Raw genomic sequence first — 26,121 nt, 5'->3', positions numbered from 1 at the left:
TGGGGGATGAATGCTGATTATGTCCTCAGGTAATAGGGTGGGGGAAGCCCAGATTGAATTGGAGGGCTAAGAGGAAAGGAGCTAGTGGCCTAAGCAGAACAACCTAAATACCTGTAAAGCCATGTACGCTGAAATGTAAGAAAAAACCTTCATACATAAATGATCCACTGCAAAAGTTCCTTCAGTTTTTTTTATTCTTCTGTCATTCCTCCAAGGGGTTCAAGATAAAGTTAATAATAATAACGAATTATTTTATTATTTATACATCGCCATTTGACTGGGTATATAAGTGCGTTTCTTTACCCCCCCCCCCCAACAACAAACAACCAGCCTGTAAAGGGAAGGCAAAGAAAGACTGAATGGCCCACGGTTACCCAGTGAGCTTCGTGGCTGCACTGGGAAATCGAATACATCGCTTCCTTTAAAAACCGCGAGGACCTAGCACGAGGAGGGAACTTGTGGCCCGCCACGTGCCGATGGATTTCAGCTCCCACCAGCCCCAGTCTGCAAGGCCAGCGGTCGTGGTTGATGGGAGTGGTTGGAAACAACATAAAAACAAACAACCCTGTACAGTATATAGGACCATGGTTTAGGCTTAATAGTTAATCAGTCCGGCTATAAACGGAGGCGCGAGTGGAAATGGAAAGGCGGAATACAAGCAGCGAAGTAGGTGCAGGATGAGTTTCTCCTGTTCCCACAAGGAGGTGCGGGGGGTGGGAACGGGACGCCGGAACTTATATTTCGGACTTGTGGGAGGGACGCCGGAGCCATTTGGGCGAAGAACGCGTGGCTGCCCGGAGCGCTTCAGCGGGTGCTCTAGTGACGGCGGGAACCACCATGGCGGGTGGATGGTAATGCCGGTGACGGTCCGAAAACTCGCTTCCGTCTGTACCATGGTAAGGGGTGGAGAATGGGCTCCAATCCCACCTCTGTCTCACAGGGGGATTCTACCGCATAGGAGCTCCCCTTCTCCTCCCCGCCCCCTGTCAGCACCCTTCTCCCTCCCTCTCCAAGCATGCCTCCCCTTCTCAAATTGGCCGGGATAGAAACTGGAGAGGGCAATAAGTAGGTGGGTAAACAAATAAAATAAATGAAAGCCCTGCCCTGTAGGACTACGGCGACCAACTTTTAAACACTCCCCGTCCTCCGAATTCTGTTGTCCCGTGTGTGTTTTGAGCACATGCAGAGTTCTTCTCCACTTCCTCCCGACACCCGCTAAAGGGAAGCATCAGCTTTTTCTTTTTTAAAAGAAACGACTGTGCATCCAGCTAAATTGGGTGGGTATTAAGTAGACCCATTGAAATCATAGTCATGTCTGAATCTCAGTGGGTACGTTTTGAGTGGAACTTAGTTGGGTGCAGCCCAAAGTGTGTAGCTCTTAGCACATGTGCATAGTTGTTCCTCCACTTTCTGGCACACCTGTCCCACACTGCCTCATGAAGGACAGCATCCATTTCAAAAGGATGAAGTTGATTTTTTTTTTAAAAAAATGTTTAAACGGTCTCCCTTCCCAAGAGTGACACATTTGAAAATAGGAGGGAAGATTATCAAACATGTTTTTTTGTGTGCATCTCTGTGTTTGTTTTCTGGCTTTACATCCTCCCATTTTTGCAGCTGAGAATAAAATTCTACCTACTTCTTCCTAGCAATACCATCCATCTGCACCTTTCATATCAAACTGGCTTGCCAAGATTTTACCTCTGAAAGTTTGCTTCAAGAAGATATCTCTCACCTTTTTGCCCTAGCTCTTGTAAACCTTCCTTCCCCCCATAATTAATATCACCCCTTATCCCAAGACTATTTCATGTACAAAACATTTATGTGTAGGAAATGGTGTGAAACAAGTCTGTGCATTTGTCACCTATGGAGATCATGCGTGTATTCATTGAATTAGCTTTATGCGTGGAGCGCAGCTGCAATGGGAGTTTGCAGCCTGGATGTGGAGGTTCAGTGAATTATAAATAACTGACAAAAGGGTTTCTAACATACTTTTCTCCACTTAATTGTTTTCTGGGTGGGACTTGCTGGATATGTGAAGCAGGAAGCTGAAAGTAGAGGTCAAATTTCTGGAAACAGTGGAAGAGATTGCATTTTTCCCCCCTTTTCCTCATCTTCCTATCTTTTGCTGAAAGCTGTTTGTTTTTTTGTTTTTTGTTTGCCAAATCAGAACTCACTGGTTCCTTCTTTCCCTTTCTCTGTGCAATCCGTAATGGATATTGTACCTTTAGGTTGCATCAATATCCCTTTTCCAACCTCTGTTTTGTTTAGCATCCTCCTTTCTCCTAGATACTTTCCACGCCAAACTTTCTCCAGTAAATATCAGAAGTTCCTACTTGGTGTTTTTGTTCTCTTCTTTTTAAGTACCTGTCTTAATCTTATTTATTGCATTTATATCCCAATTTGCTTCCATTGTGGAACTGGGGGCAGTGTTGTGCGTTATGTTTCCAGGGAATCCAAGCATTGACCAGCAAGGCTGCCGTATCCTGCATTTTCAGTCCATGCATCATTATTCAATGTGTACCCATTCTCCTGGACTCTTTCCACACTGCTTTTGTTCTTTCATGTGTTTCTTACATACATTTGTCTCTGGAACCCTGTTGGGGATGAAACCGGTATGGGAAAAGTCAGGGAAAGAGAAGGATTAAAGAACTGCTGTTCTCTATTGCAAAGTTTCTCCTGTTTCATCTTTCTTTTTTGCAATGGTGTAGGGGGGGCCCATCATCAGAGTAATGCAGCTTAACATATAATTAGGCCCTCACGATACTTCCCAGAAACTTTATTGCACCTGCCCTTTGTATTCATACCCTGGAACACGTAGGAAACCTGTGGGCATTCATATGTTGCTGGATTACATCCCCAGTCATCCCTGACCACTGGCCATGCTGGCTGGGGCTGTTGGGAGCTGGAGTCCAGCAAAAGCTGGGTTTCTCATCAATTCCCTTGAAAGTTCTCCTTCCAGGTTCTCTTTCGAGCTGGTGTCATCTTCAGTTATTCCAGATCTTTCTCCTCCTGTGAGGTGGCTTTTCATAGCTGATGTGGTCGGACCAAGGCAGAATAAAGTGGTACTATTACTTCTCTTCATCAAGACACTAGACTTCTGTTGAAGCAGTCTAGAATAGCATTTGCTTTTTTTGCTGCTGCATCACACTGTAGACTCATGTTAAACGTGTGGTCTACTAAGACCTCCAGATCCTTTTCACATGTACTACTGGCAAGCCAGGTGTCCTCCATCTTATCTTTGTGCAGCTGGTTATTCCTGCCTAAGTGCAGAAGATGACGTATGTCCCTACTGAAATTTATTTTGTTCATTTTAGCCCAGTTCTCCAATCTGTTAAGGTCATATTGCATCCTGTTTCTTTCTTCAGCAGCATTAGCTACCCCTCCCAGTTTAGTGTCATCTGCAATTTGGATCAGCATCGCCTCAGTTCTTTCACCCAACTCATTTAGATAGACATTGAACAAAAACGGACCCAGGACAGAATCCTACAATACTCAACTTGTCCCTGTTTTCCAGGATAACAACGAATAACTAGTAAGCACTCTTTGGATTCAGACACTCAGCCAGCTACAAATTCACTTAAAAGTTACCGTCTCCAGTCTATATTTTACCAGTTTCTCCACAAGAATATCATGGGGGACTTTGTCAAGAGCCTTACTGAAATCAAGATACACCACATTCACAGCTTGTAACTCTATCAAATAAAGAAATGATATTTGTTGGGCCTGACTTGTTTTTGAGAAACCCATGCTGGGTTTTAATAATCACATCCTCCTTTTCAAAGTGCTCACAGATCAATTATTTAATAAGCTGTTCTAGGACCTTTCCTTCTATCAATAAGCTCACTAGTTGGTAGTTATCTGGGACTTCTTCCTCTCCCTTTTGAAGATGGGGACAACTTTTTGCCCACCTCCTGCCTGCAGGGACCTCACCTTTTCTCCTAGAATTCTCAAAGGTTATAGACCAGAGGTTCTGAGATTACATGTGCAAGCACCTTTAGTACCCTTGGGTGCATCTCATCAGGTCCTGGAGATTTAAATTCATATAAGGCAGCTAGATGTTTCCTTACCACCTTTTTTCTGTCTTGGGCTGCAGCCCCCACCTTGCATCGTTTATTCTATTATTGCCAGGTTGGGCACTGCCTTCATTTTGGGTGGAGACAGAAGCAAAGTAGCTGTTGAGCTGAGCAGTTCTGCCTTCCGACACCCAATAGCTTTTCTCCATCTTCAGCATGCAGAGGGAGATTATGAGGGGAGTGATTGTTGCTTGTTAAAAATATGTACATCTGTTAAAATGCTTTGGAGTGCATAATGCTGCTGTGGCATTTGTCTAATGATGTCTTGAGATGATGGGTTTATAGTTGGGAACCATGGAGGAAAAAGAGAAATGTGAATTTAAAAAGATACAATAAGCATCCTGTGTGGGAGATCAAGCCCTTGCTTGGCAATGGAAAACTATGAAGGTGATCCATTCTAACGAAGTGGGACCTTATTAACATCAAGGGAAAAGGCATGGTTGAAAGGACGCTTATCAGGTCTGGGTTTGGTCTGTGCCGGGATGGGAGAACACCCAGGAACACCATGTAAACCATCTTGATCTCCATTGTGGAATAGAAATGTGATAAATATAACAACAACAACAACAACAACAACAATAATAAATACTTGACATTAAGTTGCCTTAAATATACTGTAAATGACCAGAGCACTTGCATGCATTGCCACAATTAAGCATAGCAGATGGAGGGCTGAGAGAACAGTAAATCTGAAGACATATTGGTACAGATGGGGCAAAGGAGGCATGCTCATATCTCCATACTCCCACCCCAAGGAGTCATGCTCTACCCATCTTCTCCCATTTCCATCCCTGCTTTGAACATTCTCCAGCTCCAGTGTAATTAATTATGTGCTCTTGAAGCCCACTTTGCTTCCAAAGCAAAGTACCGTATTTTTCGCCCCATAGGACGCTCCGTCCCATAGGACGCACCTAGGTTTTTTGGGGGGAAATAAAGGAAAAATTTTTTCCCTTTATTCCCCCCCCCCAAAAAAAAGCAGGTCGGGGAAACAGAACCAGGTCGAGGAACAGCGGGATGGCGACGATGCGCCTCCCTGCTGTCCCCCGAGCTTGTGGGGCTGGCCGATGTCTGCCCCGCGTGAGGGGCGCTCTGCATCAGAGCACCCCCCCTGCGGGGCGGCAGGCTGCTATCCGCGGCGTGGGGAGCCTTGCCGGGAACTCCTGCAAGGCTCCCCACGCTGCGGATGTCTGCCTGGCGCGGGGGGCGCTCTGCTTCAGGGCGCCCCTCACGCCGGGCAGCAGGCTGCTATGCAGCGTGGGGAGCCTTGCCGGGAACTCCTGCAAGGCTCCCCACGCTGCGGATGTCTGCCTGGCACGGGGGGCGCTCTGCTTTAGGGCGCCCCGCCCACCGGGCGGCAGGCTGCTATCCGCAGCGTGGGGAGTCTTGCCAGGAACTCCTGCAAGGCTCCCCACGCTGCGGATGTCTGCCTGGCACGGGGGGCGCTCTGTTTCAGGGCGCCCCTTGCGCCGGGCGGCAGGCTGCTATCTGCAGCGTGAGGAGCCTTGTGGGGAACTCCTGCAAGGCTCCCCACGCTGCGGATGTCTGCCTGGCACGGGGGGCGCTCTGTTTCAGGGCGCCCCGCGTGCCGGCGGCAGGCTGCTATCCGCAGTGTGGGGAGCCTTGCCGGGAACTCCTGCAAGGCTCTCCATGCTGCGGATGTCTGCCTGGCGCGGGGGGCGCTCTGCTTCAGGGCGCCCCTCACGCCGGGCAGCAGGCTGCTATCTGCAGCGTGGGGAGCCTTGCCGGGAACTCCTGCAAGGCTCCCCACGCTGCGGATGTCTGCCTGGCGAGGGGGGCGCTCTGCTTCAGGGCGCCCCTCACGCCGGGCAGCAGGCTGCTATCTGCAGCGTGGGGAGCCTTGCCGGGAACTCCTGCAAGGCTCCCTACGCTGCGGATGTCTCCCTGGCACGGGGGGCGCTCTGCTTTAGGGCGCCCTGCCCGCCGGGTGGCAGGCTGCTATCTGCAGCGTGGGGAGCCTTGCCGGGAACTCCTGCAAGGCTCCCCACGCTGCGATGTCTGCCTGGCGTGGGGGGGGGCGCTCTGCTTTAGGGCGCCCCGCCCGCCGAGTGGCAGGCTGCTATCCGCAGCCTAGACATCCCTGCCTGACCTCCCGTAGGGCTGCCTAGGCTGCGGATGTGTTCCTGAAGCCTGGAGAGCAAGAGGGGTCGGTGTGCACCGACCCCTCTCGCTCTCCAAGCTTCAGCAAAAGCCTGCATTCACCCCATAGGACGCACCCAGATTTCCCCTTCATTTTTGGAGGGGAAAAAGTGCATCCTATAGGGCGAAAAATACGGTACTTCCTATCTGTAGCTCTTGGCTGCATCCGTTCTTGCAATAGCCTGACAACCTTCCCCAGCCTAGTGCCCTCCAGATGTTTTGGGCTGCAATTCCTGTCGGCTCCAGCCAACTGAGATGGAGAGTTGCAGTCTAAAAGTTTCCACATTTGTGAAATAGTCCACTAAAAGGGGAAATGCCTAGCTCCATGTTGCCCTTGATTAATTGTCAACTGGGTCACTTGCCAGAAGACTTCTCCACCATGCATGAATTCTTGAATGTGGGGTAGAATGTTTAATTTCTTCTTAATTTTGAGATATAAATATGGATATGCTGTTGTTGGGATGTCTAATAAATCACATGAATGAATTTTGCTGGACATAACTTTTCAGTGATTTTGCTATATTTTTATTATTATTTTTGGTCCCAGATGGATATTTTGCTTAAGAGAATGTAGTTATCTTTGTTTTATAAATACCCCTCAATCCATATCCTTTTGAATTTTACCAGAAAAGTGAATAACTGCGCTGGCTACATTTTATAATGAAAGACATTATTGATGATAATTTTACTTGCTGTATTTATGGACCATCCTTCCACCATAACTGCCCCCAATGTGGTTTTACAAAAAAGAAAAAGAGATTTCAAAACAGTTCACGCAATTACAGTCTTAAAAATAAATCCAGCAATCATTTGGCAAAAATAGCAGCAGTCAAATAGGAATAACAGCAGGAGAGTCAAAACAGAGTGTCAGAACAAGTAACAGTACAATAATAACTATTAATTTCATTTCTGAAGGCAAAAAAATAGAGAAGAGAATTGTAGTTGCATGTCACAGAACGCCCCATTTCTTGCTTAGGTAGGCAGCCTGTTGTTCCTAATTTCAAAAGCCTTCAGCAAGCAGTCAGTTCAGATCTCTTGCAAGAGTAATCTGCCCCATGTCCAATAACTTGCACGGTGTGGGGGAGAGAGATAGCGAAATGGATGTCAGAAAAAGAGAAAAGGGATTGGATGGGAGAAAGAAAGAAAGAGGGGCAGACACATACTTTGCATGGTGTTCTAGACCACTGCTTGCTTTGGTCCTACCCAGCATGTAGCCCTTGACAGATTATCTCGAGCTCTGGTTTATTGGAAATGAGCAGCATGCTTGTTCACACTGCCCGGTTGCTCTTGCTTCATTTCTCCCTTGGCACAAGCACAAAAAACAAGCATGACAAACAAGCATGACTCCCTACCACATCTGAGCCAAGGATTGTGGTGTCTTCAAAATAAGTGAGTATTCATAAGCCAATAACAAGCCATTTTTAAAGCTGGCTAGTGCTCATAGCTTTTAAAGGAGAAAGACCTGTGATTCAGATGTTTTGAGAAGTGAAGCTTAATTGCAGTGTCCTAGTCTCTTCTTCCACTGACTATGGGATAGGAATGAAGGAGGAATGATTGGGTAAGGAGCAGGAGTTGATTAAGAACCTAAGAACAGTCCTGCAGGATCTGGCCAAGCTGTCATTTAGTCCAGCATCCTGCTCTTACAGTAACCAGCTAGATGCTTGTGGGAAACCAGCAAGCACAAGAGCCCTCTCCCTTCCTGTGGTTTCCAACAACTTCTATTCATGAGCACTGCTGCCCCCAGTGGCTGGGCAAATTGGCTCACAGAGCTACATTCCAAGGTTTGACTTTAGTGAAAAACTACTGACCATTACTGAACAATGATAATAAATTATTTACATTGATTTTGTCACAAAGATGAAAAAAGTTTTTACAAAATTTCATTCATCATGATCAATGTGGCTAATGGCCAAGAGACGTCGCCTGGAACACATTGTGTATTTTGGAATATCTGAATTGCCACAGTGAGAAGCAAGCTGCTTTGATATTTTGGAATGCAGGAAAAGCCTTTGACAATGTGAATTGGGTATTCTTGTTTAGAGTATAGCAAGAAATGAACTTTGGAGATAACTTTATTAAATGGGTAATACCTATTTATACATCACAGAAGGCCCAGATAATTGTTAATGGAGAACTGATAAAACCATGCAAAATATAGAAGGGAACAAGGCAAGGGTGTCCATGGTTCCCACTGCTTTTCATTTTGGTCTTGGTAGTCTTGCTTAGAGATATTACACAATATGAGAGAATGATGAGAGTAAAGATCCAAAAAGAAACTTATAAGTAATGCATTTGATGGAAACTTGATGTTAGTTCTGGAAAATCTGCTACAGGGAGTAGAGATTCTTAGGGATAAACAAATTTTGATATGTTACCAGGCTTTAAGGTTAATCACCAGAAAATGAAAATGTTAATAAAGAATATGACAACAGAAGATCAGAAGGTTTTGTTGGAGAAACCAGGGCTCCAAATTGGAAAAAGTAAAATATTTGGATGTTGTTATGTAAAATGTGAATTGTATGTTGTTGCAAAATAATTATGTTAAGACATGGGCTGAAATTTTGAAAAATATGTCAAGGTGGGAAGCTAAAAATGGGTAGAATCTCAGTGATAAAGATGAATGTTTTGCCTAGAATGATGTTTTTATTTCAAACAATACCTAATTTGACTAATGATTTCTGTTTAAACAATGACAGAAAGATTAATCTAAGTTTTTATTGCAGGAGAAAAAACCCCAAGTTAAAATCAAAGTATTGCAAGATGCAAAGGATTGGGTTTACCTGATTTGAAATTGTACTTTGCAGCTTGTTGCTTAGGGTGGAAGAAGGAATGGCTGACATTGAGAAATAAGAGACTTTTGGAACTAGACGGATGTGAGTTGAGATTTGGATGCCATGGATATTTGTGGTACGTTAAAGTTAAAAGTTAATGTGGATTTCAAAAATAACTTTATTAGATGTGCCTTATTAAGAATCTGGAATAAATATAAACCTATGTTATGTACAAAGACATTGTTATGGATTTCACCACAAGAAGCCTTTTATAGAAAAGAGGTGACAGGCAAAGAGAAATGGTTAACCTATCAAGACTTCTTAAGAGTGGAACCAAGGAGATGGTAAAATTAAAACAAGGGAACTTTTAGCACTGGAAGGTGATAGCTTCCAGTGGTTTTCTCATCTACAACTAAAGGAGATTCAAGCTGGATAAAAAGACTTTGGTGTAGAACAAAAAAATTTTTTTTGAAATACAGTTGTGTACAAATGATGAACATGTTGTTGCAAAAATGTATAACCTTTGGTTGAAATTGAAATTTAATCTAACACTTGATTAAATGTGGATTTTTTTTGGTTGTAATAGATTGAACATATGTGGATGAAAGTGCTAAGATTTACATTATGTTATGGTCTTAAAGATTTTTTAAATATAATGATGCATCAATGGTATACAGTCCTACCTTGATTTTCTAACAGGATGCTTTCCAGAAATCCGTCCAACTTCTGAAACATTTGGAAACCAAGGCACGGCTTCTGATTGGCTGCAGGAGTGTCCTGCAGTCAATTGGAAGCCACGCCAGACGTTCAGCTTCCGAGGCAAAGTTCGCAAACTGGAACACCTACTTCCGGGTTTGCAAGGTTTGAGTTCCGAGTTGTTTGTGGACTAAGTTGTTGGAAAACCAAGGTACAGTGGTACCTCGATTTACGAACTTATCCGTTCTGGAAGTCAATTCTTAAACCAAAACCGTTCTTAAACTGAGGCGCACTTTCCCTAATGAGGCCTCCTGCCGCCGGTGCCCTTCCACCATTCAGATTCCATTCTTAGACCGAGGTAAAATTCTCAAACCAAGACACTATTTCCGGTTCTGCAGAGTTTGTAAACCAAATCGTTAAACCAGACTGTTCTTAAACTGAGGTACCACTGTACGACTCTATAACTCTGGCAAAGTTATTCAGAATGTATAAAGATGTTCCAAATGTTAGCTGGAAGTGTGAAAAATATGAAGGGACATATCATCATGCTTGGTGTGCTTGTAAAAAAGCTAAGAAATATTGGATACAAATTCAGAAGTTTTTAAAGGTTAAAATTCAATTGAAGCCAGAATTTCTCCTGCTAAGAATAATGGAAATACAATTAGAAAAGGACCGTGAAACATTATTTCAATATATGATTACAGCAATGAGATATGCACAAAGATTCATCATTACCTACTATGGAGGAATCGTTGTTAAAATTATTGAACTTAGTTCAGATGGTGAAGTTGATGTGTTTAATTAGAGAAAAATCATTGCTGAAATTTACTAAAGATCGTTATAGATTTTTGGCGTGAAAAGAAAATGAGCATGTGATATCTGGGTTTGAGGATTGAAGAAATTAGTGGTCTATAGGAAGTGGAATAATTGGGTGGATCCACTTGGAGTGGATGCTTTGATTAATTCTCTTTATATAGCTGACAGACAAAAATGGGAAATTATTCTTTTTTCTTTTCTTTTTTCTTTGTGTTTTTATTTAGATTAGTTTCTTTTATCTTTGAAATTCTAAAAAGATATTGGATATACGGTATTAATTTTTGTATATCTTTTTTCAAACTTCAATAAAATCTCTTGGAAAAAAGAACATGCTAGCAGTCTTTATTCTAGATTTACATCTGTGCTGAAAGAGAGGACAAGCCAGAATATTTAGGATGGTTATCACCTAAGTAAACGGAGAAGTGACTTATCCCATGAGTTTTAGTTGAGTATTTATTAAATTTTCATATGGAAGAAAACAGTATTTTGGAAAGAGAATAGGGAAATTGTTCTTGAACAGTAGGCTTCAACCTTTTCAGACCTAGGACCCACTTTTAACCCAAGCATGCATTTGAGGTCCCATTTATTAATCTTTAACCATATATTTGTATGCTAGTAGTGCTCCTGTTGCAACCCTTCTTGGATCAGGCCCACCAGTTGAATATCAGTGTTCTAGATGATGCATGAAGCATTGCATCCTGCATGGGAGATAAAAGGAGGCATTCTCCTTAAGATGGTACATGCCCTCTTCGGTGTTTGTAATTATACAAGCAATAGAAATTAAAGGTAAAAAAACAATTCTGGGGCATTTTTTCCTCAGTCATAAGTTTTAAATTGCTTTGTCTTAACATACTAAGGCTGCAATCCTATATACTCACTTTCCTTACTTCTTCCCAGACATACAAATAATTAAGCTGTGAATTTTGCTGCTGTAATTAGCTGCTTTGTTTTAAACTATGCATTTCTTTTTGAAGACTTTTGTCTGTAAATACCTTCTGGGACTCTTTAAATCGTTGAAGTGAAAATAGACTGACAAAACCCAACATTTTACTCAAGGCCATGTTCACACATAGAATCATAGCACTATGCCATAAAGGAGGTGTGAGGAACCTCAAGCTTGGGGGCTAAATGTGGCTCCTCGGTCTTCTCTGTCTGGCCCTCAGCAGTTTCCTCAGGCCACACTCCTTCCCTGGCCATACCCTTTGCTGGCCTGCTCCATGTTGTTGAGGGTTTTGCCTGTCTGGAATATGTCCCAGAACTCTGACCATACCTCTTCCTTTCCTGGATAGAAACTAGTCTGCTGTACAAAAGTAACATTTACATTTGTTTTTATGGCCCTGCTCACTAGTGATTGTTGTTGGGGGCGAAACAAACCATGATCCCATGTTCTGATATCTATATCATTTGTGGTTCATTTACCCGCTTGTGCAAAGAAGGGAGTGAAGCAGGAGCACATAGGCAGTTCATGGTGTGACTTACTAAACATTATGATTTATTGTTACCTGCAAACATGGCCAAGAAGTGGCAATTTATATATTTTACTCAGAGCAGTGTCTTAAAAAAGAGCAAGGCTTCTGCATCCTTGAACCACAAACAGAGGATGTGCCTTCAGAATCTTTACAGTAAGGTTTTATATGTGCCAAGGATAATAAATCAGTTCTAACTTTGCCCATGAATGGATTTCATTGCACTGTAAAATGAACTGTTGTAGCAAAGCAATTACTCTGTGAAAGATGGGAGAGAACAAGAAGTTCTTCAGCAAATAAAGTAGGAAAGGAGGCTTTAAATAACTGGATGAAGTTTTGTTGCATCTCATAGTAGTAAAGTAACATGGCAAATGTGTGCTTTGTATTAAGAACCTGGGTCTGGTTTAGATCCAGCCTTTTTGAGCTTTAAGTGCAGCTATGAGTCACTTGCTTCTGATAAGACTCCTCCAGGGCCTGTGAAGCTGGTTTCATGTGGACATTCTATAGACAATTTTTACGATCTGTATATAGTGTTATTCTTAAATCCCCCTCTTCGGGAGTACTAACATACTTGTCAAATAAACCAGTATCCTGCATTCTTCCATGTCTGGCTAAAGATGGTTGTTGCTGGTTTTCTTAACAGCTTGCTGGCTTGGGCTAGACTCTGTCACTGAATTGCTTTTTGAAGTAGTTTGTGCTTGTAGAATTCAAACTGGAAAATACAGCAGTCTATATATGGACTCTGCATCGTGTGCTGTTGTTTTGACTTCTCAGCCCTGCTGGTTTTCTGGTAGTCTTTGGCCTTGGCCTTTTCTCTTTAGGGTCTGTTGGATTTCATACCTGATACTTCTGCCCCAAGGATTTGTATGACGAAAGCTGTGTGGGAAATGCATGTTTGTTCTCCTGAGCAAGAGACTGTTTTGGTTCTGCGGCAGGCTGCCTCCCACAGTCACATTCTTATCATGGGTGTATGAATGAAGTTGGAAAACACTACGAAACAATGTGAACACCCAGTTACCTGCTCAATTTTCAGGGCTTTGGAATGTCTCTCCTAGGAGCTGCTTCTTAAGCAAAATGTAATATCTATTTAAGTGTGTATCTCAAAATACGGTGTGTAAATGAAACAAATAAGCATAAAACATTTTGCATTAAAGACTTGCCCTAAATTGGCTGAAGCTCCTGGTGTGTATGAAGTTCAGTAGCAAAGGTGGGTTGGTTTCACTTTTATAAGTAGAATGGCCTGCAAGGACAGCATTCAAAATCCTCCAGGCGCCAGGCACATTTTGCAACTGGAATGTTCTGTCATGGTCATGTGGGCCCTCATCTGTCGCCACATGTGGTATAAGCAAGACTTAACTTGGCCACCTCATTGCTGTCTGTGAGAACTGAGTAGTTGTGGGTTGTTGTTTTCCTTTGTGGTTGGGGTAGAGTTTTGTGTTATGTTTTACTGGACTATTGATTTTTGTATTTATTCGGATGCTGTTTTTGATGACTTAGGCATTACCTGGAAAAGCAGATTAGAAATATTTTTCAAAATAGAAACACACACACACACACACACACACACACACACACACACACACAACCTGGGTCCTCCTGCCCCTGCCTCTAGATTCAAGTGGTACAGCCCAGATATAGCAAGGTCAGCCACTTCAGGAAGAGCTAGGCCTTGCAGGAACTTGCACTAGATACCAGCTGGCTCCAAGCTCCCCAACCCCCTGGCCTTAAATAACAATTTTCTAATCCAAAGGCCCTGTAGCACATTATGTTTTGTGGCCAGTGTAATCCTTCAGATGCTTTCTGAAACATTTAGCTAACCGCTGCCCTGTCATTTTCCTAGGAAACCATCATGTTCCCCGTAAAGGTCACTTCTGCTTGCTCCTTGCCTCCTGTTGGTTATTAATTTTATTAAATGCATGTTGCCCACAGCTTGTTCTTCAAATAAAATACCACTTTAAAAAGGTGAATTTAAAATAGAAGTGAAAGAAAGTTGCGCCTGTCACTTAGGGTGAACAATTGGCCTTGGATTCTGAAATGACTGGAGTGCATTAATACTAGCTGCTGGAGCAGCAGCAGCAGGCTTCTTCAAAATAGCAAAGCTTTCTGGTTGTGGTGGTTGGTTTTTAATGGAAATAAAGCCTATCTATAGACACCTGTTACACTGAAACCAGTGTTCGAAATTAGCCAGGCATCAGGCGCATTTATCACCTGACTATCGGCCACTTGTGACCAAGTGAAGATGCCTAGGCACCAGGATGGCAGCTGACATCTCCACCATCAGGAGGTGCGTGCCTGGGTATTCTTGGATCTTGACTGTTTTCAAACACTAATCCTGTAGAATTCTATCAGTTATATTTTAGCTGCACAATCAGTATGAATTTCAGGAACCTAAATGCAGCGAACAATGTTATAGCTAATTGTTGTAGCTTGTCATCACTTACCCCACCCCACTGCCCAGCTTACAGTTGTGAAGAGGGCACATGGGTAAGAGCACCAGAGATGCTAGTATGTGTTAGTTGCCCCACATTTCTTCAAGCTTTGAATATATGCCGTTTGGACAGGTGTGTAGTACCATCTGTGGATCATTTTCAAAGAGTTATCCTTAATAATTGCTGATACAGTTAAAATGGTTTAATGAATAAAATTGCATTCTATAATGCTTTATCAATCCTCTCTCTCAAAACTGTCTACCACACGGCACGTAAATTTGCAACAGAAGTGAACACCCCTCCTCGGAGCATTGTATACAGATGACTGGCATCTTATGCTTTGGGATAGCGTGTAAGGCTGAAATCCTGTATAGTCAATACAACCTTTTAAAAACTGGAAAATGGCATGTAAAAAGCACAGTATAGCACTTACTGGTGTATGATGACTGTTTTTAAGCTCTCAAACTTACTGAAGAAAACCTGGTGCAGAAAGAGCTTTTAAACTCTCTGCTGTCTGTGCATTTAATTTGTGTGATTTCAACTAGCCAGGCTTCAACTGCATAAAGTTGAAATCACATAGTCTTATCTGTGCACAAGCTGCAAGTCACCTCTATATCCTTGATATTTTACTCTTAAGGCAGGCATTTAAACTTAGGCATAGTAAATTTTGTTGGCAGTTTTTGATGTATAAGAGGTGATCAGTTGTAATAAAAATCTTTACATGAGACCAGCTTGTGTGAATAATCTAGAAAGTGGCCTTTACTGTAGGACTGAACAAAGAATGTTAATGCAAGGTCAGAAGGAGCATTGAAGTGGGGAGAACAAAGACTCTTCCTTTGCTTCTTGTTCTTCAAATTGGAGATACGGAGTAGAAGATCAAAGTTTGCAACCTTGAGTCACTGAAGTTGAGCAGATAGGTGAATTCCAAAGTCAAGGTCCTCTGACACAGTTGTTTTAACTTGCAAAAATGATTTGAAGGCAGTTAGTTTGATTTCTTAAATGTTTTAATCATTAAACCAGCTCTTCTGAGAAGCCCTTAAGTTGCTGGAAATACTATGCTGCAAATTCCTTTTATATCAATGTCACAAGGCTTTCTCTCTCTGGCTTTCTTGGTTTCGTGCCTTGGCAGTCATATTGGAGGCCTTGTTTGGTCACAGTAGCAGTCTTCCAAGTGGGACAAGTACCTGAACAATAAGTTGTGAGGAGTTTCTTGCATGTGAGCAATCGCCCCCAAGGTAGTCCCAACAAAGGATGTGAAATGTTTGGTGACTCCGGTTGTTTTAGCATGGTTAGGGGAGCTACATTTGTGGTGAGGGTCAGAGCATGCTTCCATTTAGCTCATGAGACGTCACTCGCTCCTCCCTAGGTTCAATTCCTGACATCTCTAAATAGGAGATTCCTGTCTGAAACCTTGAAGAGCTCCCCCCAATCAGTGTAGAGCAGACTTCCCTAACCTTGTGTCCTCCAGATGTCTTAGACTGCAAGTTCCAACTGCCGCAGTCAGCATGGTCAATAATTAGGGGTGATGGGAATTGTAGGCCCAAACGTCTTGAAGGCACCAGATTGGAGACAGTGTTCTAACTAGATATTAGGCAGATTCTTATTTTCCTATATAAGAGTGCATTCTTCCCCCTTTCTCCCACTTGGAAAAAAATGTGTGTGAAGTGTCTCTCCATGACCTAAATTGCTTTACAGACAATTTCATTAAATTGGCGGGGTTTGGGGGCACTTTATGTAATGACACAGTCTTCCATTAGCTTTTGGGGTTACAGGAAACCCTTCTGTTTCAGTACCTCTTGGGAAAAAGTGCTCATGTTGGTGCAAAGTTCTTGTTGAGCTAGGGCTGGGGAGACCAAGCTAAGATCTCCACTTAACCCTGAGAGGGCCTTCTCAATGTTTGCTCCCAGACTTTGGAACTCCCTTTCTAGAGAAGACTGCCTCCCTCCTTGGTGTCCTTCCGCTGGCAGGTGAAGTCTGTTTTATTCTGATTGGTGTTTTGGAGCTGACTGATTTTTAAGGAAAGGACTCTCTGCTGTGCTTTTTTATTATTTGTATTTTAACAGATTTTTTTTTATACTGTTTTAACTCTAGTGGAGTTTACTGACTTCCTGATGATTCTGTTTATTGGATTCTCTTTTAGCTTTTTGTATTTTATCTATGTTTTTTAAATTTATGTAAGCTTCCTTGAGACCCAGTCTGCGGAAAAGGTGAGATGATGATGATGATGATGATGGTATTCCTCTGTGGATCATCTTGAGCCAGTCACTATTTGTCAGCCTTTCCTACCTCACAGGGTTATTGTGTGGGAGTGAAGAGAGAATCATGTATGCTGCCTTGAGATCCTTGTGGAAAGGTTGCAATATACATGCATACATTCATATGAACATATATGTTGCTTTGACTTTGCATCTGTGATGCCATATACCTGCCTTGTTCAGTAGATCTTAAGGGCATTTTAATCACAGTTTAGCACATGGTCTAAGAACATCTGATGTCTGCAGCATTTGCAGAACTAGAAAGCTGTAGTCAAGATCACCCCGTGTGAGAGACTACTGGGAACCCCATATAACAACAGAATATTCTGTATCTCTGTGTGTATTCATTAATAATTTCTCCTTGCTTAGAGATGCAAATGATGTAAGCCTTTCCCCCCTACTCCTTTCCTTTGTTTTTTCCAGGGCGCCAGTGCGTCTGCTGCTTTGGAGAAAGAGATTGGTGTAGAAGGTGTAGAACAGATTCCTGGGGATGAACATTACTTTGGCTTGGTCAATGTGAGTAGCTTTTCTGTGTCTGGGTTTGTATTTAATGATACCTTCTTACTTCCACCTTTTGGGTTCTAAAATGAAAAGTATTTGTTCCTGAGCAGCTTCAGTCTGTGGGTGCTGCTACTGATACAAAATTGAAAGAGGCTTAAATTAGCATCCTGTGATGGGCAAGCTCCATCTTTTTATCTATATTTATTTTATGAGCTTAAGAAAAGCAAACTAAAGAGAGTTGGTTTTTAAATATCTGTTGCTTTCCTTTTGGGGCAAATGCTAAGTATTTACAAAGACATGCTAGAGTAGAGATTACATTTCAGCAAAACTTTTTACCATTGATGTATTGTAATTAATATTTATTAAATTTATAGACCACCCAAAGATCATCCAAAGATCACAGGGTGGTTCACCACTTAAAAATACAAAATGAGAACACAAAATACACAATAAAACAACAACAAACCAATAATAACCCCCAAAACACACTTAAATGGCTGTAGAATGTTGAATCAGTCAGAGGCCAGACTGAGCGGGATTTAACCACTCACCTGTCAGCTGTTAAGTGGGGATTAAGTCCTGCTGGGAAAAGGCAACCACAACAAAGCAAATTTCAGAACCACTCTCCTGCCCATCAGCTGATGTGATGTTATTTGATTGGCAGGTGGGCACGGTTGAGGAAATTGTCCAAATTGGACCTCTTATTGAGGTAGTCTTGACCTATGGCTGCCTCCCAAGTAGTTTTATGTATTTAAAAGTCTTTTTTCAACTGTTTAATATTTAATAATCTCTAAGTTGTATCCAAATGTATAACATAAAAACAGTAAGACAGTATCAATAAAACAGATATGTGACATAGAAACCATTAAAGCAATATTGAACAGATAAAAATAGAATTTCAATAATAGCAGGATCTAACCTTATGGGTCAGTGGAAATCTGGGCAGAAGGCTACATCTTTGCAAGGAGTCAGAAGCAACTCATGGATGTTGTTTTGGCATGGGAGAGGAAAGAGCATTTCATGCAAGGATAAGTTGATTGAGTACAGTGGTACCCCGCAAGACGAACGCCTCGCGAGACGAAAAACTCGCAAAACGAAAGGTTTTTTCGTTTTCGAGTTGCCTCGCAAGACGAATTTCCCTATGGGCTTGCTTCGCAAAACAAAGCTTGCCCCGCAAGCTCTGGGGACAGCGGGTCTTCCCCGCTGTCCCCGGACCTCTTTTGAAGCAAGGGGCGGCGTGGAGAAGCGATCTCCCCGCAGCCCCTTGCTTCAAAAGAGGTCTGGGGACAGCGGGGAAGAAGCGATCTTCTCCCCGCAGCCCCAGGTCCGGGGACAGCGGGAAGCGCTTCCCGCTGTCCCCAGACCTCTTTTGAAGCAAGGGGTGGCGGGGAGAAGCGATCTTCTCCCCGCAGCCCCAGGTCCGGGGACAGCGGGAAGCGCTTCCCGCAGTCCCCGGACCTCTTTTGAAGCAAGCCGCGGCGGGGAGAAGCGATCTTCTCCCCGCAGCCCCAGGTCCGGGGACAGCGGGAAGCGCTTCCCGCTGTCCCAGGACCTCTTTTGAAGCAAGGGGCGGCGGGGAGAAGCGATCTTCTCCCCACAGCCCCAGGTCCGGGGACAGCGGGAAGCGCTTTCAATGCATTCCTATGGGAAACCGTGCTTCGCAAGACGAAAAACTCGCAAGAAGAAAAAACTTGCGGAACGAATTAATTTCGTCTTGCAAGGCACCACTGTATTCCCTCAAAGGCGCAGTGTAGACTTCAAAACTTTTGTTCAGTTGTCATGTCAAATTGATGAAACTGGTGGCATGTTTTGTGACAACAATTTCAGGTGTGAAACAACTTTACAAGCTGGCTTGTCCTCCCTTGGGGTGGTCAACAGCCATTCTAGTGGCATTGGGGGAGATGGAAGGCAAGCTTTGGATACAATACAAATAGCAGGATAGCAGGAAGAGGATCCCCCAAAATGCTTCTTCCCACCCGCAGTATTCACTTGGACAAATGTTTGACATAATATTTCCTGCAGTGGTTTTTTGCTCCTCCTCCTGCCTTTTTTGGTCAGAAGGAGTTGCTTTTTCAGTCCTACTGTTTTATTATCCTTACAGTTCCTCCGTCATGTTTTGTAATGATTTGAAAGGCAGCATTACTTCCTGGAAGTGTGCCAAGTTTTAAAGGCTGCATTTCCACTTGTTATCTTCGTAGACGCATATGGGATGGCTGCGAGAGCCCATCACCGTGACGACTTGCTTCCTTTACAGCCAGGTTTTAAGCTCCGGGGCTAAAGCCTTCTTGCAGGTCTCTCAAGTGCTCTAGAGCAAGCTGAGGTTTTTGCCTGCTTCTTTGTTGCCTGTTTGGCTGCTTCTGAGATGTGACATGGGAGATATCATCATGAATCTGCAGGATTTAAGCACATGCTAAACATTCAACTTTGAAGCAGGTGCAGAGCACTCCAGTTTTGATCAGTGCATTAGTGTTAGAGGAGGTATTTAACCTTTTCCGACTTTGATGTTATCCTAATTTAAATTGCCTCTCTGAAGCTGTGAGCCCTGTAGCAGAGAAATAAAGAGGTAAGACATATAATAGAATCATAGAACTGTAGGTTTAGAAGCAATGTTCGAAACTCCCATTGTTCTAGGCGCATTTTGTGACAGGGAATTTCATTAGCGTGAGCAGTTTCTGAGCTCTGGGCACAATACTGCGCCTAAGATTTCAGATTAAAATTGCAGAGTGGAAGGAAAGGAGAACCTTTTTCTGCCTCCCCACTTCCAGCTACTTTCTGAAGACTGGAGAAGAGACCCCCTCAAGAATATTAGGGGGTGGGCAGGGGAAGGACTAGACCATGTGAAAAAGTAACATAATATTTTAGCTGCAGTTTGTTCATTTTCATATTTGTTTCCTTGTTATAAAAAAGCACACCTAGACATTCCATTGTTGTGCCCATAACCTAGATTTAAGGTGCCATTTAGGTCCTAGCTTTCATATCTCAGTTTCTACCACTGGTTGGAAGGGATCCTGAGGATGATTCAGTCTATTTACCTGTGTATTTTCTCCTTTTGGGTAGGAGGTCGGTTTTGTCCTGGACTAGATAGGCTTCTGGTCTGATCTAGCAGGCAGGAGGTGATCCACACTGCTCCAGGCAATTCATCTGTGTCTAGGTTTCAAGACTGAAACTCATTCAACAATACATGACTAGGCAATGCTCTGAGCACATTCATTGGCAACTCTGCAAACAGTGGTATCCAAGTCACTGTGGATGTGAGTGATTCTGACTTCAAATTGCCTAACAAATAAGTAATAATGGACCTTTATGGAATTTTCAACACCCTTTTGGAAACACTTGTTGAGAAGGTATGGTCATATGGATCACATCTTGCCAGATCAAAAGAATTGCTCTGGCTGCAGGCCCATTTCTAAACTCATTCTAATGTACTGCTTCTACTTTTGTAAGTCCCTAAATATGTTGAAAAGGGACGCGGGTGGCACTGTGGGCTAAATCACAGAGCCTAGGACTTGCCGATCAGAAGGTCGGCAGTTTGAATCCCCACGACGGGGTGAGGTCCCATTGCTCGCTCCCTGCTCCTGCCAACCTCGCAGTTCAAAAGCACGTCAAAGTGCAAGTAGATAAATAGGTATTGCTCTGGTGGGAAGGTAAACGGCGTTTCCGTGCGCTACTCTGATTCGCCAGAAGTGGCTTAGTCATGCTGGCCACATGACCCGGAAGCTGTACGCCGGCTCCCTCGGCCAATAAAGCGAGATGAGTGCCTTAACCCCAGAGTCAGCCACGACTAGACCTAATGATCAGGGGTCCCTTTACCTATAATATGTTGAAACTAGTGTACATACATCTAGGCAGGTTCTCTTGCGTGAACCTGCCTAGATATATTATGCCTAGAATGAATGAATATATATCTATATATCTATATAGGTATATATCTATATCTAGATACCGTACAGTGGTACCTCGGGTTACATATGCTTCAGGTTACATATGATTCAGGTTACAGACTCCGCTAACCCAGAAATAGTGCTTCAGGTTAAGAACTTTGCTTCAGGATGAGAACAGAAATCGTGCTCCGGCGGCACGGCAGCAGCAGGAGGCCCCATTAGCTAAGGTGGTGCTTCAGGTTAAGAACAGTTTCAGGTTAAGTACGGACCTCTGGAACAAATTAAGTACTTAACCTGAGGTACCACTGTACTTTTCCGTGTATGACGAGTTCTTTTACTCAAAATTAATGTTAAAAATGGGGGGGGGTCATCTTATACATGGAGGAGTTTGTTAGCGACGATTGGGTGGGTGAATAGTGTCTGCTGCAAGGGCTGCTTTGGATTAGCTGTTGCTGTGTAAATCGGATGGGTTATGTTTGTTTGCATCAAGGGCTGCGGATTTGCTACCGCAGTGGCAAGTGGGTGTGCGGTTGCTGGCTTCTGGTGGCGAGCCGGCATACACTTTGTGTGTTCTGTGGCACATGTGATTGGTAGTGTTTGTCAGTTGGGTGAGTGATTATCGGCATATCCCCCCCCCCAGCTCAATAACTTTGGGCAATCACCCCCAAAAGAAGCTCAACAACTCTGAGCCATCTTCCCCTATTTTCTTAAATTGTAGTCCCCCCAAATAGTCTTATACACGGGGTCTTATACACACACAGTATTATTATCACCCTTGGTGTTGACCTTCAGAGTTGAACCATGACAGGGCCTTATGAGTTGTGATTCCCCAGTCTTGGAATCAGGAAGGCTTGCCTGGCAACAGGACTGATGTCTTTTCTGCGTCAAGTGAAAACCTGTTTATGACCTTTTCGATATTTATGTTCTTTAGTTTGCTTGATGCTATAGAACATTAGGTGCTGTACTTTTATTGTTGTCTTTGTGTGCTTTTGAATTACTGCTCGCTGTTTGGAAAGCCTTCAGACGTGAAAAACAAGAAAAGAAAGGTTCTAAATAAGTTAACTAGCCTGCAAATACTTTTAATGGCGCTAAAATATTTGTATTACACGTTAATATTTGTATTACACTGACAGTCTGAAAGAACCAGCTCCTTATTTTTGTCAATTTACAAAAACTTCTTCATTGCTAGAAATGACTGGGCAAGTGTAGATTCCCCCCCCTCTCCCCAAGTTTGAGGGGCTTTATTGGATCTGTGCACTCTATGTATGGGCACTCTGTACAAATGTCTATTGTTGGGCAGGGTAGATATGTTGGCCTAGCACTGGGTAGCATGAATCTTCTATTGGAGTTGCATGCTTTTATATCTCTAGGACCCTTATTGGAAGTTGAAAACTCAAGATGCCACAGCTAGAAAATCATGCACCAGCAAAATCACTCCAGGCAGAAATAATTAATTAATTAAATGAAATACATTTCACACACATTATTTGGCTGCATGATCTAGTAAGTTAGAGTTTTTCATTCGCAAGTACAGAAATGCTGCAGTTTTCACTTTTATTCCAGGGTGCCCTAATTATAAAACAACAGATTGGTAGGGAAGCAGTAACAGGATTCACAGAGCACCATAGGCGTAGCCAGGATTTTTGTTAGGAAGGGGCAGGACTTTTGTTGGGGTGGGGGCAGAACCAACGTGATTGGTCAGTTAAGTATTTCTATTTTCACTTGATTGCGGGGGGGGGGCGCTCAACTGCCCGCCCCGCTTGGCTATGTTCATTCAGAGCACTTATTACCAACAGGGACAATGGAGGGGAGATTCGGTGGTATGTTGTTGTTTTTACATATCACCTTTCTTCCAAGGCAACTAAGGCAGTTCACAACATTAAAACACTAAAACAAATACATGATATAAAACAAAGACCCACAGAGGCCTCTCACGCCAACTGGGAGCTGGTGATATGTGTATTCCCCGACCACAGGCTGCCATGTGTGCTCCCTGGCCTGTGGTCCTTCATTTCTGTTGGAGCATGCAGGCCTTCAGTAGCCGTAGGGTAGGAACTGCCACAACATTTCTCTAAGGCAGCTGATGGTTCTGTGATGAGCTGTTGGTCTTAGACCTTTTCTTTTGCAGGGATGGTGGCAAGCATTATTTTTCCACCACTGTTGTGACCTTGGAGTGTTGTCCAATGGGGTTTTTCCAGTTGGGGCCTCCTTCAGCTTGGCCCAGCAGATGATGTGAAGGACCCATCATGCTGTGACATGTTTGGCAGTGTCTTTGGGGGAGGGATGAAAGTGCCGTATGCAGAGTTCTTACAACTAGCAAGCTGACTTCTGTTGATGTAGAAAGGGATCTAATTCTTCAGTGGCTTGAGGGTCAAGCACTCCAGGATGCATCCTTCCTTGCTAGATTCTGTATCTCATCAGCCCCTATCCTCCTTTTTTCCATGAAATGAGACAGCCTTCAAATGTGACAGATGCAAAACAGCTGCTTCTAGCTATCTCCGGCACATTGCCAATATATCCTTGTAAACAGGAAATGTGAACTGGATGTCTCATTTTGCCCCCAAAGGCATCTTTCCCTGTCAAACACCAGCAACTTTGAATTGTTTCCCACCCACCTATCCCCACTATAAGCTGGCCCAGAGGGAAAACCTCAGCCTGCTTGATTATTTGGAGCAATCATATCAGCTTCATGTTTTGGGGCGAGAGGTGGGTATTCTCAGCGGTACCACTGTGTGTCAGAAACCACAATCTTTGCCCTCCCCACAAGCCAGCTAGCTGCTTACTAGTCTTAACCCACGGCAAGAGCATTGCGTCTGCTCCCTCTTGAGCGGCATCTAGCAGGACAATTGGTTTTTTCCCCTTCTCTGCCAAACCACATCACAAAGCTTTACAAGGGGGGGGGGGATTGTCTTCACCCAGGCCTCTACAAGTTACGCTAGAATTCCTCGTTTTAAATCTTATAAGTGTATCAGGATGAGGTTGAGGAAGGCCAACCAAAACGGGAAACACAACTTGTTTAACAGAGCTAGCATTTTTAAATGTTGCACCAATGACTTTGTTTCCACAGTATGTGCTATTTATTTCTGAGTTCTCCTCCTCCTCCTCTGAGAGTGTGCATATGAGACTGAATTATACGGTCAAGCCATAAGTCCATTTAGCCAGCAGTTGCTTCTACACTGGCTAGCAGGGCTCTCCTTTTTCCCTGCCCCTTCAGCAGATTTGACTAGTTGACCTTGGGTTCCCATCCAGTTCTGTGATTCTGTTATTCTACCTCCTTCAGCTGGTGGGAGAGAAGAGATTGTGACCTGTGGCTTTCTGCCCACAAACCAGGTGCTTTGCCACAATCTGTGCAATCAGGTTAGCCTTTCCGATTCTAGCAAAAATGTTTATTCCCCACTTGCTCAGCTGTTATGGAACTATTTTCAAGATCACAGGATATCTAATTTTAGACCTGAGCCAAAAGTTCTCTTGAGAATTCTTGGTTTGAAATTGTGGAGGGGGTTGATGCTACACACACAGCTGCACCCTTTACCTTTTCTATTGTTGCTGGTTTCATTATGGGAGCTACTACCCACACTTAACCCCCCCCATTCCCCCCCCTTGGAATATTGTTGTGCATTCATGTTGCATTGTTCCAAGGGGCATTCAGGGAGGGGAATAATAGGTAGCAAGAACATTTGCTGCCAAAACAAAGCTGCCCTTCCCCCCCTCCCCCTCCCGTTTTTTGAAATATATTTTTATTGAATTTTAATAATGAATCGGTTTCGGGGGGTGGGGGATAAAGAAAAACTGTTTTTTAAAAGTAAGTTGTCACAATTTCCAGGGAAAAAAATATAGGATACAGTTATGTGATTTACTAAGTGAGTACCAAGAGGAGGAGGACACATAGTCTGTCATTGCTAAGGGATCCATGGCCTAAATGAAAAAATAACATTTTTTTATTTCTAAAAACGAAGATTGAATGAATGAATAAACTTTATTACAGTCACAGGCCAGTATAAGAGAAACATATGAATAAAATAGTTGATGAATAAGAATTGTTAATTAAAACAGATACAAACTAAAAGATACGCAGTTAAAACAACTATAAGGGTGGAGCGTAGGGGAATATCGGTCTTGCAATATGGGCCTTCAGTTTAGGACCGGTTTCTAGCACAAACCATCCTTGGGCGAATATCCATCATGGCAGCGCAAAGTCTAGCAACTGAGTGTGTAACATCTGGGTTTTCATCCTGGAGTAGTAGGGAGATGTTGAGTTGTTCAGTGCATCCTGGGAATTTGTGCAGTATAGGCAGGATAGATCTGGCTCGTATGTCTACATAGTACTGGCAGTGGAAAAGGGCATGATCTGTTGTTTCCTGCTGCCCGGAGCCCCATGGGCATTTCCTCTCCTCATATGGTGTCTTCCTATAACGGCCTTCCTGAATGGCTGAGGGGAGGGCCTGACAACAGGCCAGAGTGAAAGCCCTTCACTGTTTTGAGATTTCAAGGTTGGTTATATACAGTGGATGCGCAGGTTGCGATTCTGCGCATGCGCAACCGCTGAAACTCGGAAGTAACCTGTTCTGGTACTTCCGGGTTTTGGCGGTCTGCAACCCGAAAAAATGCAACCTGAAGCAGCTGTAACCCGAGGTATGACTGTATGGCATTTGGGAGGTGAGGTATCTTCTGGTTTCACTAATTAGAAATTTTTGGGACCTGGCTAGGCCAGCTTGGCATTCTGTGTCTTCCACACGCTGTTTAATGTTTCTTTTAGGTTGTTTGCTGTTTAATGTTTCTTGTAGGTTGCTCGTGCCCCATGTCAAGTAAAATCTCTGTGTTGAAGCCTAGAGTAGTTATTTTTCACAGCTCGTTTCCATGTTGATTGGAAATCATCCTTAATAGTCAGGGGAGCAAGGCCACTCAGGAAGAAAGATAGTCTCAACCAGTAATTAAGAGTGGTGAGCCACACTCTGGCCTCGATTCTTATGAATCCAGTTTCAAGACGTATGGTAGCATTGGAGACATGTTTAGGAACTTGTAGAACACCATATAACAGCTGTGCAATCAATTTAGCCTCAAACAATTTGAGGGCTA

The 26,121-nt window shown here is 43.4% G+C and overlaps 1 protein-coding gene across 4 annotated transcripts in view; it reads left to right on the top strand.

The window, feature by feature from the left end:
* The first annotated feature begins 381 nt into the window (after positions 1 to 381).
* The window catches only part of LOC308578439 (ubiquitin carboxyl-terminal hydrolase 12-like), a 51,133-nt gene continuing 25,393 nt past the window's right edge, over positions 382 to 26,121 (top strand). Inside the window, exons 1-2 of one of the 4 annotated variants that reach the window (XM_081178819.1) lie at positions 382 to 896; positions 17,087 to 17,179. In XM_081178819.1, the coding sequence (XP_081034945.1) occupies positions 678 to 896; positions 17,087 to 17,179 (312 nt within the window). In that variant the 5' untranslated portion in view covers positions 382 to 677. Of the gene's footprint in view, positions 897 to 12,538; positions 12,802 to 17,086; positions 17,180 to 25,451; positions 25,536 to 26,121 lie in introns of those variants that run through there. The other 3 variants (XM_081178821.1, XM_081178820.1, XM_081178822.1) reach the window with 3 other exon arrangements.

Source organism: Podarcis bocagei (assembly GCF_964188305.1).
Source record: "Podarcis bocagei genome assembly, chromosome: Z".
Taxonomy (NCBI): Eukaryota; Metazoa; Chordata; class Lepidosauria; order Squamata; family Lacertidae; genus Podarcis; species Podarcis bocagei.
The sequence above is the reverse complement of the archived record's forward strand: the minus strand, read 5'-3'. Positions and strand labels throughout refer to the sequence as shown.